Source organism: Cyprinus carpio, chromosome B13 (genome assembly GCF_018340385.1).
Source record: "Cyprinus carpio isolate SPL01 chromosome B13, ASM1834038v1, whole genome shotgun sequence".
In the NCBI taxonomy this organism is placed as follows: domain Eukaryota; kingdom Metazoa; phylum Chordata; class Actinopteri; order Cypriniformes; family Cyprinidae; genus Cyprinus; species Cyprinus carpio.
In genome coordinates this window covers 12,954,181-12,965,944 of record NC_056609.1, presented here as the reverse complement: position 1 = coordinate 12,965,944, position 11,764 = coordinate 12,954,181, and the positions used below count along the sequence as shown (strand labels likewise).

The window sequence follows — 11,764 nt, the reverse complement described above, 5'->3', positions numbered from 1 at the left end:
AAGCTGTGTAATACATTGGCTAAATCAACAAGATTGAGTGTAAATAAATCAGTGATGAGAATTTAAATATAAGTAATATTTTTGTGGGAGTGATTTTTTTTAATTAAATATTACAAACCTCCAAAAAAGTGTTTAAATGAACATTGTATATTAAATTAATTGTAATTCATGTTTAGTGATGTTCATGTTTAGAAAAACTCTAAATGCCCCAAATAAACTATTAAAAGTTTAATTATCCTTTAAGACAGTGACGTTGAAAAGACAACACAAGAAAAAGTGGCCTTTCAAAACATTAATGTTGTATGTTTTAATTCCATGACTCTCCTCATTAATTCAACACATTATTGTATTCTGTCTGGAATATGTTTCTAGCCTCTGCATCACATTTTGCTCTTCAAAGGGATAGTTTTTCCAAAAATGAAGTTCTTCCGTCCCGGATGTTTATGTCTTTCTTTCATCAGATAAACACAAACAAAAATTTTTAGTCCATATAATGCAAGGGGACAGGACCACTTCAGAAACCACACAAAGTGTAATATGGTCAAGTTTAAAATATTAGTATTTGAACTATTTTTCTTACACGTCTATTGTTTTGACTAAGAAGACTGATTCATCAACAGGGGTTGAATGAGTTACTTTCATATTCACTTTGTGTAGTTTTTGAAGTGTCATTTTTGGATGTCCCATACACTTGCATTATATGAAGAGAGATGTTTTTTTTTTCTAAAACTCTTTGTTTTTGTTCATCTGATAAATGAAAGTCTCATATATATATATATATATATATATATATATATATATATATATATATATATATATATATGAGATGGCATGAGGGTGGAGTTTCCTTTTAATCCCATTCCCTGTATTTTTTTTTGTTTTGTTTTGTGTGTTCCACTGTGCTGCATTTTAATTGTTGTTGCACTAGATGTATGTGTTTGACCTGTGCATTTTGTTTTGTTTTATCCCTTTAATCAAATTTCTGTAGGTCTGTCAGAAAAAAAGTAGGCCTACTTCTACTTTTTTTATATTTGAGTACAATTTAAAGTTGTATTTTTTTACTTTTACTCAAGTATGTTTTTAGCCAGATACTTGTACTTTTAATTGAGTATAATTTTTACTGAGTATCTATACTTTCACTTAAGTAAAATTTTTGAGTACTTTTTACACCTCTGATTAAACTAATCAAAATAGGCTATCTTAAGTAAATGAGTGCTGTAGTATACAAGCGCAATCTAGTGGAAATAAACATCATCAACTCAGATACACTTTTGACAGAAAACAGAAACTTTGAGGCAGCAAATACACACTCTCTCTTTCTCTCTCTCTCTCACACACACTCACACACACACACACACACACACACACACACACACACACACACACACACACACACACACACACACACACAAGCGGTAACCTCCCGCTCTCTCTCGTGAAGCCAACAAGGAAAAGACTTAAAGTGTAATTCTTCAACTGGTCGCTAGAGGCTGGCTGCAAAAGGGAGTCAATCCCCAGCCACGTTCCTGGAGGCCCCACAACACTGCATTTTTTCCATGTCACCTTAATCAAACACACCTGATTCAGATCATCATCTCATTAGTAGAGACTCCAAGACCTGAATTGGACAAAGTGTGTCAGACAAAGGAGAGAAAACAGCAGAAAAAAAAAAAAAAAAAAACACTTTTACAGCCTGCAGTTCAAAAAATGATTTTGGTCTATATAGCTAATTGTGCCCTTCGTGACAACTGTGAGGGGGGTGATTTTTTTTTAATATAAATTATCCGTTTAAATTATATTAAGCCATAAAGTTCTGCATAATTGGGGGCGTGGCCACTTGAGTGACAGGTAGATTGCCGCTGCTGACACTGCTGTCAAGCTAGGTGGGCGTGGTTTCAGCAACCAGTTCCCGCCTCTTTGCCCATTTTTGATTATCTGAGAGTGATGCATGGTGACGAGCTGCCAAGATGGCGACGGCTGCCTCCGTCCACTTTGAGCTTCAAAAATGCTCTTTGGAAGCCTACAGGTGGCGTTACGGACACTACATCCATGTTTTTATACAGTCTAGGTCCAAAACGTATTATGTCCTTGGTAAAGAGCAATGAGGAGGCATTCGAGAGTAGGGAATACATTAACCAAATGAAGTAGCAGAACAGTATAGCACATGCAGCAGCAGGTGGAACGCTACTGACTCCCCAACTGTTCTATTCTCAACACACATATCCCATGAACCTCAAAGTAGTTTCGCTTTCACAATGAAACTCACAGCGTCTCCACGACATGGCGGCGGTGGCAAAAAGAATACTACAGCTAGAATAAAAGTTACAAGTCTTAACTTTTATAAAGAATATCTCTTTGGATTTGAGACTTTAGTCTTTGCAACTTTACAGATCTTCTTTATGCACCAAGAGCCTGTAACACAAAAATTTAATTTGAATCATATGACACCTTTAATTATGTTTCGCCTGTTTGATGGCCTTTCTGAAATTTCCTTTTACTGCAGTCATCCTTAGTCAATACAAAGATGATTTTTGTTTGTCTTTGGTTGTTTAATACCACTTAAAGAGCAATGTGAAAGTCTGAAAAGCAGTTGCAGGCCTTCTTGTCTGTTTGACGCATCTCTTGAAATCCGTTTCAGTGTTTCAGGATTCAAGCTGAATTAAAGTATATTTTCTTCTTTATTTTGTGTGATTTTTTTGTGTACAACAAATGCCAAACATCTGTCAATCATTACAAAGGAATGAAATTTAAACAATGACTTATGAAAGCAGCTGATAAGATCATCCAAGAGATTCATCTGTATCTAATTAATGTTAACAATTTTATTGTTAATTTTTAGCCAGGCAGAAGATTTCTTTCTACACCTTTCAGAAATAGTTACAGTACTTTAAACTAGTATTGAGTGTGTCTGCAGTCTGAGAGATCGGTTCCCATCTGGTTGTCTCAAACTGTGTTGGAGATGACTTGATTCTCATTTGGATATGTTCAGGATGCATCGAATGCTGTAAGATTAGGAAAAAAGTTAGAACTTTTTTTCTTATAAGATTAACCTGAGATAATAATACAGTGAGAAATGTACCATTGTCCAGTTTTCATGAGGTTGATGGCATCGTTGATTTGCTCCAGATCCATTCTGTGGGTTATGAACTCGTCAAGCATTATTTTGCCAGTCATGTAGTCATTAACCAGTTTTGGAAGAGAGTCCTTGATCTTATAACCTTTTTCACATAAATGAAAATGAATACTTGCACAGACATGTACTCTCAAAGCCAAATAAAACATTAACTGACAGCTGGTTTACCTCCTACCAGGGTTCCCTTCCAGGTTTTCCCAGATATGAGTTGAATTGGCCGCGCTGAAAAGTCCACATCAGTATAGCCAACCAAAACACTCACACCCCAACCTTTAATACATGACTCCAGTGCAGCTCTCTGAGGTCAAAAAACATTAAACTCACACAGAGAAGAACTGCAAGTACTGAAAGCTTTTAAACAAGCAAGTAAATACATGCACTTTCTACATGTGTGTTGGTTGAGGCTTACCGATACTTCAGGGTTGCCCACACACTCGAGTGAGAAATCCACTCCTCCATTGGTAAGTTCTGCCAGTACTTCAGAGATGGGTTTATCATATGCCTTCGGATTCAGAAAATCAGTGGCACCAAAGACCTTTGCCTTCTCAAACTTCTGCTCATTAATATCCACAGCAAAGATGCGGGAGGCTCCGGCGTTTTTACAGCCCATGACTGCAGCCAGACCTACTGCACCCAGTCCAAACACTGCACACACTGAGCCTGGTGTGACTCACACAAACACAAACGAATCACTAAGTGTAACGCACCTTAATATTCACCGTACTGTTCAAGCCACAGCTATTTGAACTCTTAAGTGGCAAACTAAAGTTTAAACTCACACTATTAAAAATGTATTAATTTCCTTCAGTAAGTGACATCTGCACTTTTTGTCTTATTTTTTCTCCATAAAAAATTATAGTCGCAACATATGCTCTTCAATAATTTGCATGCAGTACTAACCTCGGCCACCAGGTGACAATATCAGCTTGTCGAAATATAAAGAGCTTGAATAGTGCAATTACAAGAAGGTTTTGAAAATCTTGTTTAGTAACCACATAGTATTGGTTATTTTTGACAAAATTGTTAATTGTTTTTTTTGTTGTTGTTGTTGTTTTCTGTAATGCAACACAGGAACATCACATCAGACGGAGAAATTTAGAATCTTGGCTAGGCTAATTGGAAACTGTAAATTTGACATATTTCTCATTTCATTTAGCCTACCGCTTTTTGTATACTACTAGGCCTATTTAGTTAATATAAGTTTATTTATTATTTAGTTTGCTTACTATTTACTAGTAGGCCTATTTAAGAAGTAATCATATTTAGGTGTGGTCTATGAGTCTTTGAATCATTTCATTGATCTGAATCGTTGATTCATTAATGATCACATCATAATGTGAGTTTTTCAGAGACTTGTTTGGAACTGTTCTCATTGACAGAATACAAATACGCAAAGCAAGTGTTAAAATGCTTCTTGAGCATCTATACACACCCCAGCCGTGTTGACAGCAGCTCCATAACCGGTAGTGACGCCGCAGCCGAGCAGACACACGCGGTCGAGAGGGGCATCATCATCAATCTTCACCACATAAATCTGGTTGATGACGATGTATTCAGAGAAGGTACCGGTGCTTGTGAACTGCAGGATGGGCTGACCACGGCAAGTGAAACGTGTTGTGGGATACGACATCAAATCGACGTGATAATTTACCCTGACCAAAAAAAAATAAAAAAATAAATGTAACGTTAAGGTTTCAAAAACAGAAAGATGAAAAGTTGTGTTGTCTGTATTTCTTACCAGCTGCGTTCACACAAGTTTGTTTTTGGACTCTTGCAGAACCTGCATTCTCCACAATGAGCGACAGAGGATGGAATGACCTTATCACCTGTTCACCACAATACAATTATTATTATTATAATTTTTTTTTTTTTTGGTAGTTGTTGTTGTTGTTAATACACAAGCATATTTAAACTTAGAGTTATAGGGAATAAGAAAATACAATCTGTCATCATTAACTCACACTTATGATGTTACAAACCATAGTCTTATAACTATATATATATATATTAATTGGAAAGGATTTTTTTTATTTTAGTATTATATAAGTATTTATTAATATTTTTGAATTAGCTATGTTTTTATATTTTCAGCTTTCATTTTAATTTTATTTTTTAGTAGTTTGTTGTTTTTATATTTTTACTTAGCTTTGATTCAGTTTTAGTTTTAGTAATTTAGTAAATTAGTACTTAAACATATTTTAGTTAGTTGCCAAATTTTATTTTTTATTTTGTATGTTTTTCAACTAATACTTTATGTATATTTTAATTTATTTCAGCTTTAATTCAGTTACTGAATCTGTACTTTTAGTTTTAGTTAAAAATAAGTATTGTTGTGTGAAGTATTGTATTGGTTGCTTATATGTGGCTTTCAAGCTTCAAAAAGTATATTATAGAATATGTTGAAGCTTTATATGAGAAAGAGACCAAATTTAAGTTAAGTGCTAAGACACATTATTGAGTAGACACATTATTGAGTCATTGAGAACTCAAAAACTGTATTATGAGCAAATCAGATTCACAAATCAGCTGATTCAGTGAAATGAGGTGACTCAAAATAAGCTGATTCATTCACAAATTGGATGTCACTGGACATCTGAACTAGCCAAGAAGGGTTCAGTTCATCTCCCTGACTCCGTGAACGAGCAGCAGCTATAGGATCCCTGGAGATACTTTGGTCTGTTTTTTTTTTTTTCATTGTCTATTTATGACATATGGATGTTATATGTACTACCTTTATGGTGTGTGTGTTTTAATTGTATGTAAAACAGCCAGTACATAATTACATTCTGTCCACAGAAGAAAGTAAGTCATACATGTTTGGAGTAAACATGGGGGTGAATAAATGATGAACTTTAATTTCTTGCTGAACTAAGCTTTTTTAAGCAGAAATCAAGTAGAAATCAAGAAATTGTAGTTTGTGACCTGGTTTGAAATCAGGGACTCCAGGTCCCACACTCTCCACCACACCAGCGCCCTCATGTCCCAGGACAGTGGGAAAACCCCGCTTGTCCTTCCCTTCAAACAGGTGGAACATCTCGGTGTGACACAGACTTGAAGCTACAATCTGTGATGGCGAAAATCCAAATTTACCAGAACAAGTTAATAGTTAATGGTGTTACATGCTTTAACAACTGATTTTCAATTAGTTCTTTAGGTTTGTGACAACATTCATTTGACATTTCCCACCTTAATTCGTATTTCTCCTTCGTGAGGTGGGCCGACTTCTATTTCCTCTATTACCAGAGGCGCATTGGGCTCCCAGGCAACAGCAGCCCGACATTTAATCACCTTTAGCACACAGAAGAACTTGCATCATTATGTTTTATAGTCATTTAATGGTTGACTACAGACGACTGTATTCCATGATCTTTGCTCTCTAACCGAAGTTGGATGTTGTCCCGCCAATGAAATCATCTGTGATTTCACAATCACTAAAGATAAATATTAACTCAATGAAACTGCATATGTGGTATTAATTTTGATGGAAAATTAGCAGAATTACAAACAGAACCTCAAAAATATGTTGCATTAGATGAATAATTATGCATAAATGTCACTTTGCACTTTTACATGTGGTATCCAAACCTCTTTATGTAGTCTTTTTATGTTATTTAGTCTTTATATGAACAGTCAGTCTTTATATATTGCATTATAGTTAGTAAAGCAGTGCAATCAATTGTGCATCACAATAATAACATATACATAAGCATGTAATATAAGAGATTGATCTTGATCCCCCCCCATCACTTTAACTAGTGTTTGCTTATGATAGCTATAGTAGCTAGCTCAAAGCATTTTTAACAGTCTTATGAGTCTTATTCATTTTGCAAGTTGATTATATAGAATAAAAATGAACTTAACTGTAGATGTCTTTGCCTTGTAAATTGTTTCCTTATGCGATCAGTAGGTCAATGTAAATGAATGTATATATGATTGAAGTCGTATTAAAAATGCATTAACTACTAAAGCAGACCAAAAGAGAAGTTTACAAACCTTTCCTGCAGTGGCCATTTCCCAGTGAAGTCGTGCTGTGACTGTTCTTATATGTGTGTGTGTGTGTGTGTGTGCGGTTCTTAGACATTCTCTCTCCTCTCTCTCTCTCTCTCTTCTCTATATGTCTCTCTGTCTCGAGCGACTTGTGTGTGTGCGTGCGTGCGCATGTGCGGAGCGACTGGGAGTGTTTGAACGAGTGGCGGCTTGTTTGAGTAAGTTTTCATTCCCTTTTTTCTTTATTACTTTGAAAATTTAGTTTTGTTTAGTTTGCTGTCATTTGTAATTAGTTGGGGGTTGTGAAATGCCGGCAGATTCTGATGGGTTTGCTACCTTAACAGCCCGGCATGGCTGTAAATGTTTGCTGGATGAAACTGTCACTGTTGAAGACTGTTTGGCTGCTATTAGTAGCGAAATAGGTGCTAAGAATATTCTTTCGGCATCTAGAATGAACAAAGCTGTCGTTGTGTTTGAGAAGGAAAGGCCATGGTGTACCATTTAGTGAAAGTTGGTTTATGTTGCATTATTTGTCTACCAGATAATACCTGAATGACAAGATGAATCTAGTGTCTTAAAATCCTGTAAAAGCTAAGGATATTCAGTGAAAATAGTCTGCAGTGTTTTACAAATAACTGATACATATGCATAAAACACAAATTTCTTTCTTGGCGAGTCGCAATGGCTTGCGTTGTTAATTGGTCAGGCATCGACCAATAAAATTGGTTCATTCACCAAAGCCCTGCCCACGGCTCTGCTCTCTCTCAAAATGGTCCTTCTCAAAAAATTAGCATATTGTGAAAATTTGCATTATTTTCCATAATGTAATGATAAAAATTAAACTTTCATATATTTTCGATTCATTGCTCACCAACTGAATATTTTACAATTGTTTTAATAGGAGTGAGTTTTGCATACAGGAAAACTATCTAAAAAATTAGCATATCTTGAAAAGTCAAATGAGCTATTAACTATCATCTGAATCAACTAATGTCTAAACACCCAAAAGATCTGAGGCTTTTTAAAAACTCCCAGCTGGTTCAACTCAAAACCGCAATCATGGGTAAGACTGCCGACCTGACTGCTGTCCAGCCATCATTGACACCCTCAAAGTAACAGGGTAAGCACAGAAAGAAATTTCTGAACGAATAGGTGTTCCCAGAGTGCTGTATCAAGGCATTTGTGGGAAGTCTGTGGGAAGGAAAAAGTGTGGCTTTGCTGCACAACGAGATGAGGTGACCGGACCCTTTTGTGGAGAAGGACGATTCCAGACCTTGGGGGACCTGCGGAACAGTGGACTGAGTCTGGAGTAGAAACATCCAGAGCCACCGTCACAGGCGTGTGCTTTTGAACCAGAAATGCGGCAGAAGCACCTGACCTGGGCTACAGAGAAGCAGCACTGGACTGTTGCTCAGTGGTCCAAGTACTTTTTTCGGATGAAAGCAAATTTTTGCATGTCATTGGAAATCAAGGTCAGGAGACTGGGGAGAGTGCCAAAATGCCTGAAGACCGGTGTCAACTTACAGTCAGTTGATGGTCTGGGGTGCCATGTCAGCTGCTGGTTTGGTCCACTGTGTTTTATCAAGGGCAGGGTCAATGCTCTAGCTATCAGGAGATTTTGGAGCACTTCAACCTCTGCTGAAAAGCTTTATGGAGATGAAGATTTCGTTTTCAGCACGACCTGGGCACCTGCTCACAGTGCCAAAACCAAACTGGTAAATGGTTTACTGACATGGTATTACTGTGCTCAATTGGCCTGCCAACTCTCCTGACCTGAACCCCAGAGAATCTGTGGGATATGTGAAGAGAAAGTGAGAGACCAAGACCCAAACACTCTGGATGAGCTTAAGCCCGCTGAAGCATCCTGGGCCTCCATAACACCTCAGCAGTGCCACAGGCTGATTTTGCCACGCCGCATTGAAGCAGTCACTACTGCAAAAGGATTCCCGACCAAGTTTGAGTGCATAACTGAACATAATGTATTTGAAGGTTGACTTTTTTTGTATTAAGAACACATTTCTTTTTTGGTCGGATGAAATATGCTACTTTTTTGATGGAATTTTGGGTTTTCATGAGTGTATGCCAAAATCATCAGATTAAAACAATAAAAAGACCTGAAATATTTCAGTTGGTGTGAATGAAATCTAAAATATATGTAAGTTTAATTTTTGATCATTTACATTATGGAAAATAATGAACTTTTTATCACAATATGCTAATTTTTTGAGAAGGACCTGACAAGTGCACAAGTGAGTTTTGCAACAGGAATTACTGCAAAAGGAGTAGCAAAAGTCAGTTTATTTGAACTTGGACTGGGAGAGAGGCTGTAAGTGCCGACTTGACGTTGTGCAGCCAAACTAAAGTAAAGTGCAAAGCTAAATATGTCTACACATTTGTGGATGTCAGGAGCTTTGTGTGAATGTCCGTTTACACATTTTAACTATTAATCTACAACTTTCAAATTCAAAACAACGGGTGTTTTGATCATTATCTGTGTGTACAAATTGAAAGAGGCAGCTTTTTCACATCAGAGCTGTGAGTGTGGATTTCAACTTACAATACGGGTGTTATTTTTAGTTCTCACATTCAGATTTCAACCTCTCGAGTTTCTGTACTGATTTACCTCCATATTTTTCTCTATTGTTAGTATGCAGCCATATGTGTTTCACTGGTCGGATTTTAAGCTGATATCCTTTTGGTGATACTAATTTTTCTTTTATTAATGTGTATGCCGAATTGGTCAAGAATATCTCATTTTTCAAAACACTTTCTGATGTTTATTAAAGCAGGAAATATTGTTATACTTGTTATTTTTATCTATTTTGATTGATTTTTCATGATGAAAGCTCACCATTCTTCTGCTGAGATTTTAAAGAAAGTAATTTGTGAAACATAATTTAATTGATGTGTGGAGGGAGGCCTTTTCGGGGATCAGACAGTACACATGGTTTAAAAGCTAATTCTAAATTATGTCAGGAGCTAGGCTTTGATCGTTTTATGTCGAAAAGGGTAGGTTTTTTAGTAGTTCGATTTCACCATAGTTTCTGTCAGATCATCACTTTGTATCTAGAATAGATCTGTTTCTCATTCTAAATCCTACAAATCACATCGCTTTAATAATAGAATTATTGCAGGACGGCAGTGACTATTACCCTTTTACTTTCTGAATAGCTTGGGGAGAGGAGATGTGTAATTTTCAGTCACTGAGTCAATGGTGGGATGTCGTATAGACAAAAATCAAGTCTTTTTGCCAGCAGTATACTGCACATAGTGCTGGAATGCTCAAAGCAAGAATGAAGTCCCATGAACAAGCTATCCTTGGGCAAAGCAGTGACTGTACCCACAATAATTCAACTTTCATTGAGCCCTTCTAAGAACCAGATTTGCACAGCTGAATGACATGGATGCTCCTACATCATTCTTCTTTGGTCTTGAAAAAAAGCCAAGGGAACAGAAGAGTTTTCATCAGTTAAAAATACCAGGTGGCGGAGTTATAACAGATCAACAGGAAATTCAATCTTATGCTCTTTCTTTTTATGAGGATTTACACCGTTCGGAATTATGTGACAATGCAGTAACTGATGAACTTTTATGTGACCTATCCAAATTAACAGAAGAAGATCGCAATGAGTTGGACAGGCCTTTGACTTTAGGAGAGATTTCACAAGCTGTTCAGGAAATGTGTTCTGGGTAGTCATCTGGATTGGACAGGCTCTCAGCAGAATTTTTTTAATCCTTCTGGAACCTACTAGGACAAGACATGTATGAAGTTTTTCTTGAATGCATCGATCAAGGGACCCTTCCTTTGAGTTGTCGAAGGGCAATTCTAACATAAATTCCAAAAAAGGGGGATCCTGGGCGCCTAAAGAATTGGCGGCCGGTATCACTGATATGTGTTGATTTTAAGATTTTATCCAAATCTTTGACTAATAGACTTAAGAAATATATGGCATCAGTCATTCATATGGACAATTTTTGATAACCTGTTTTTGATGAGGGATATGATTACAGTGGCAAAAATGCACAATTTGGACACTGGGTTGCTTTCATTGGATCAAGAAAAAGCGTTTGACAGGGTTGATCACAAGTATTTATTTAAAACTCTGGAAGCTTTTGGTCCTTATTTTGTATCTCTTATTAAAATGTTATATAATGAAGTTTATAGTATGTTGAAGATTGTTGGTTCCTTAACCAGGCCTTTCTCTGTGTCCAGGGGAATAAGGCAAGGGTGTCCTCTCTCTGGTCTTCTGTATGCAATTTCTATTGAGCTTTTTTAAGAAGTCTCACTTCGGAGGCAGCTAAGTGGTTTTAATTATCTCAGTGACCCCAGTGTAGATTCAGTTAAACTTACAGCATATGCTGATGATAAAACAGTAGTTATAAAAGGCTCAGAAGATGTTACAAGTTTGATTTCTTCCTTAAATAAATATCAGCAAGCTTCATCTACATGCATTAATTGGGAGAAATGTGCATCCTTGCTATTGGGTGACTGGCAGGCTACAGGACCCCCTAGGCTGCCGCAGCAATGCAGATGGGCCAGAGATGGGTTTAGAATCCTTGGCTTATATTTTGGGACTAATAGCTACTGTATACAGAGAAGAACTGGGAAGGGTTAGCGGACAAGGTAATTCTTAGAATTCAGAA

The 11,764-nt window shown here is 36.8% G+C and overlaps 1 protein-coding gene across 1 annotated transcript; it reads right to left on the bottom strand.

Moving 5' to 3' along the window:
* Positions 1-2,659: 2,659 nt before the first annotated feature.
* LOC109100517 (alcohol dehydrogenase 1-like) lies at positions 2,660-7,167 on the bottom strand. The gene is made up of 9 exons (XM_042736652.1): positions 7,127-7,167; positions 6,320-6,421; positions 6,056-6,197; positions 4,872-4,959; positions 4,566-4,785; positions 3,543-3,803; positions 3,302-3,431; positions 3,080-3,218; positions 2,660-3,002 (listed from the first exon to the last, which is right to left on the bottom strand). The coding sequence occupies exons 1-9, from the start codon at positions 7,142-7,144 to the stop codon at positions 2,972-2,974; spliced, it is 1,131 nt and encodes a 376-aa protein (XP_042592586.1). The 5' UTR covers positions 7,145-7,167; the 3' UTR covers positions 2,660-2,971.
* Positions 7,168-11,764: the final 4,597 nt, after the last annotated feature.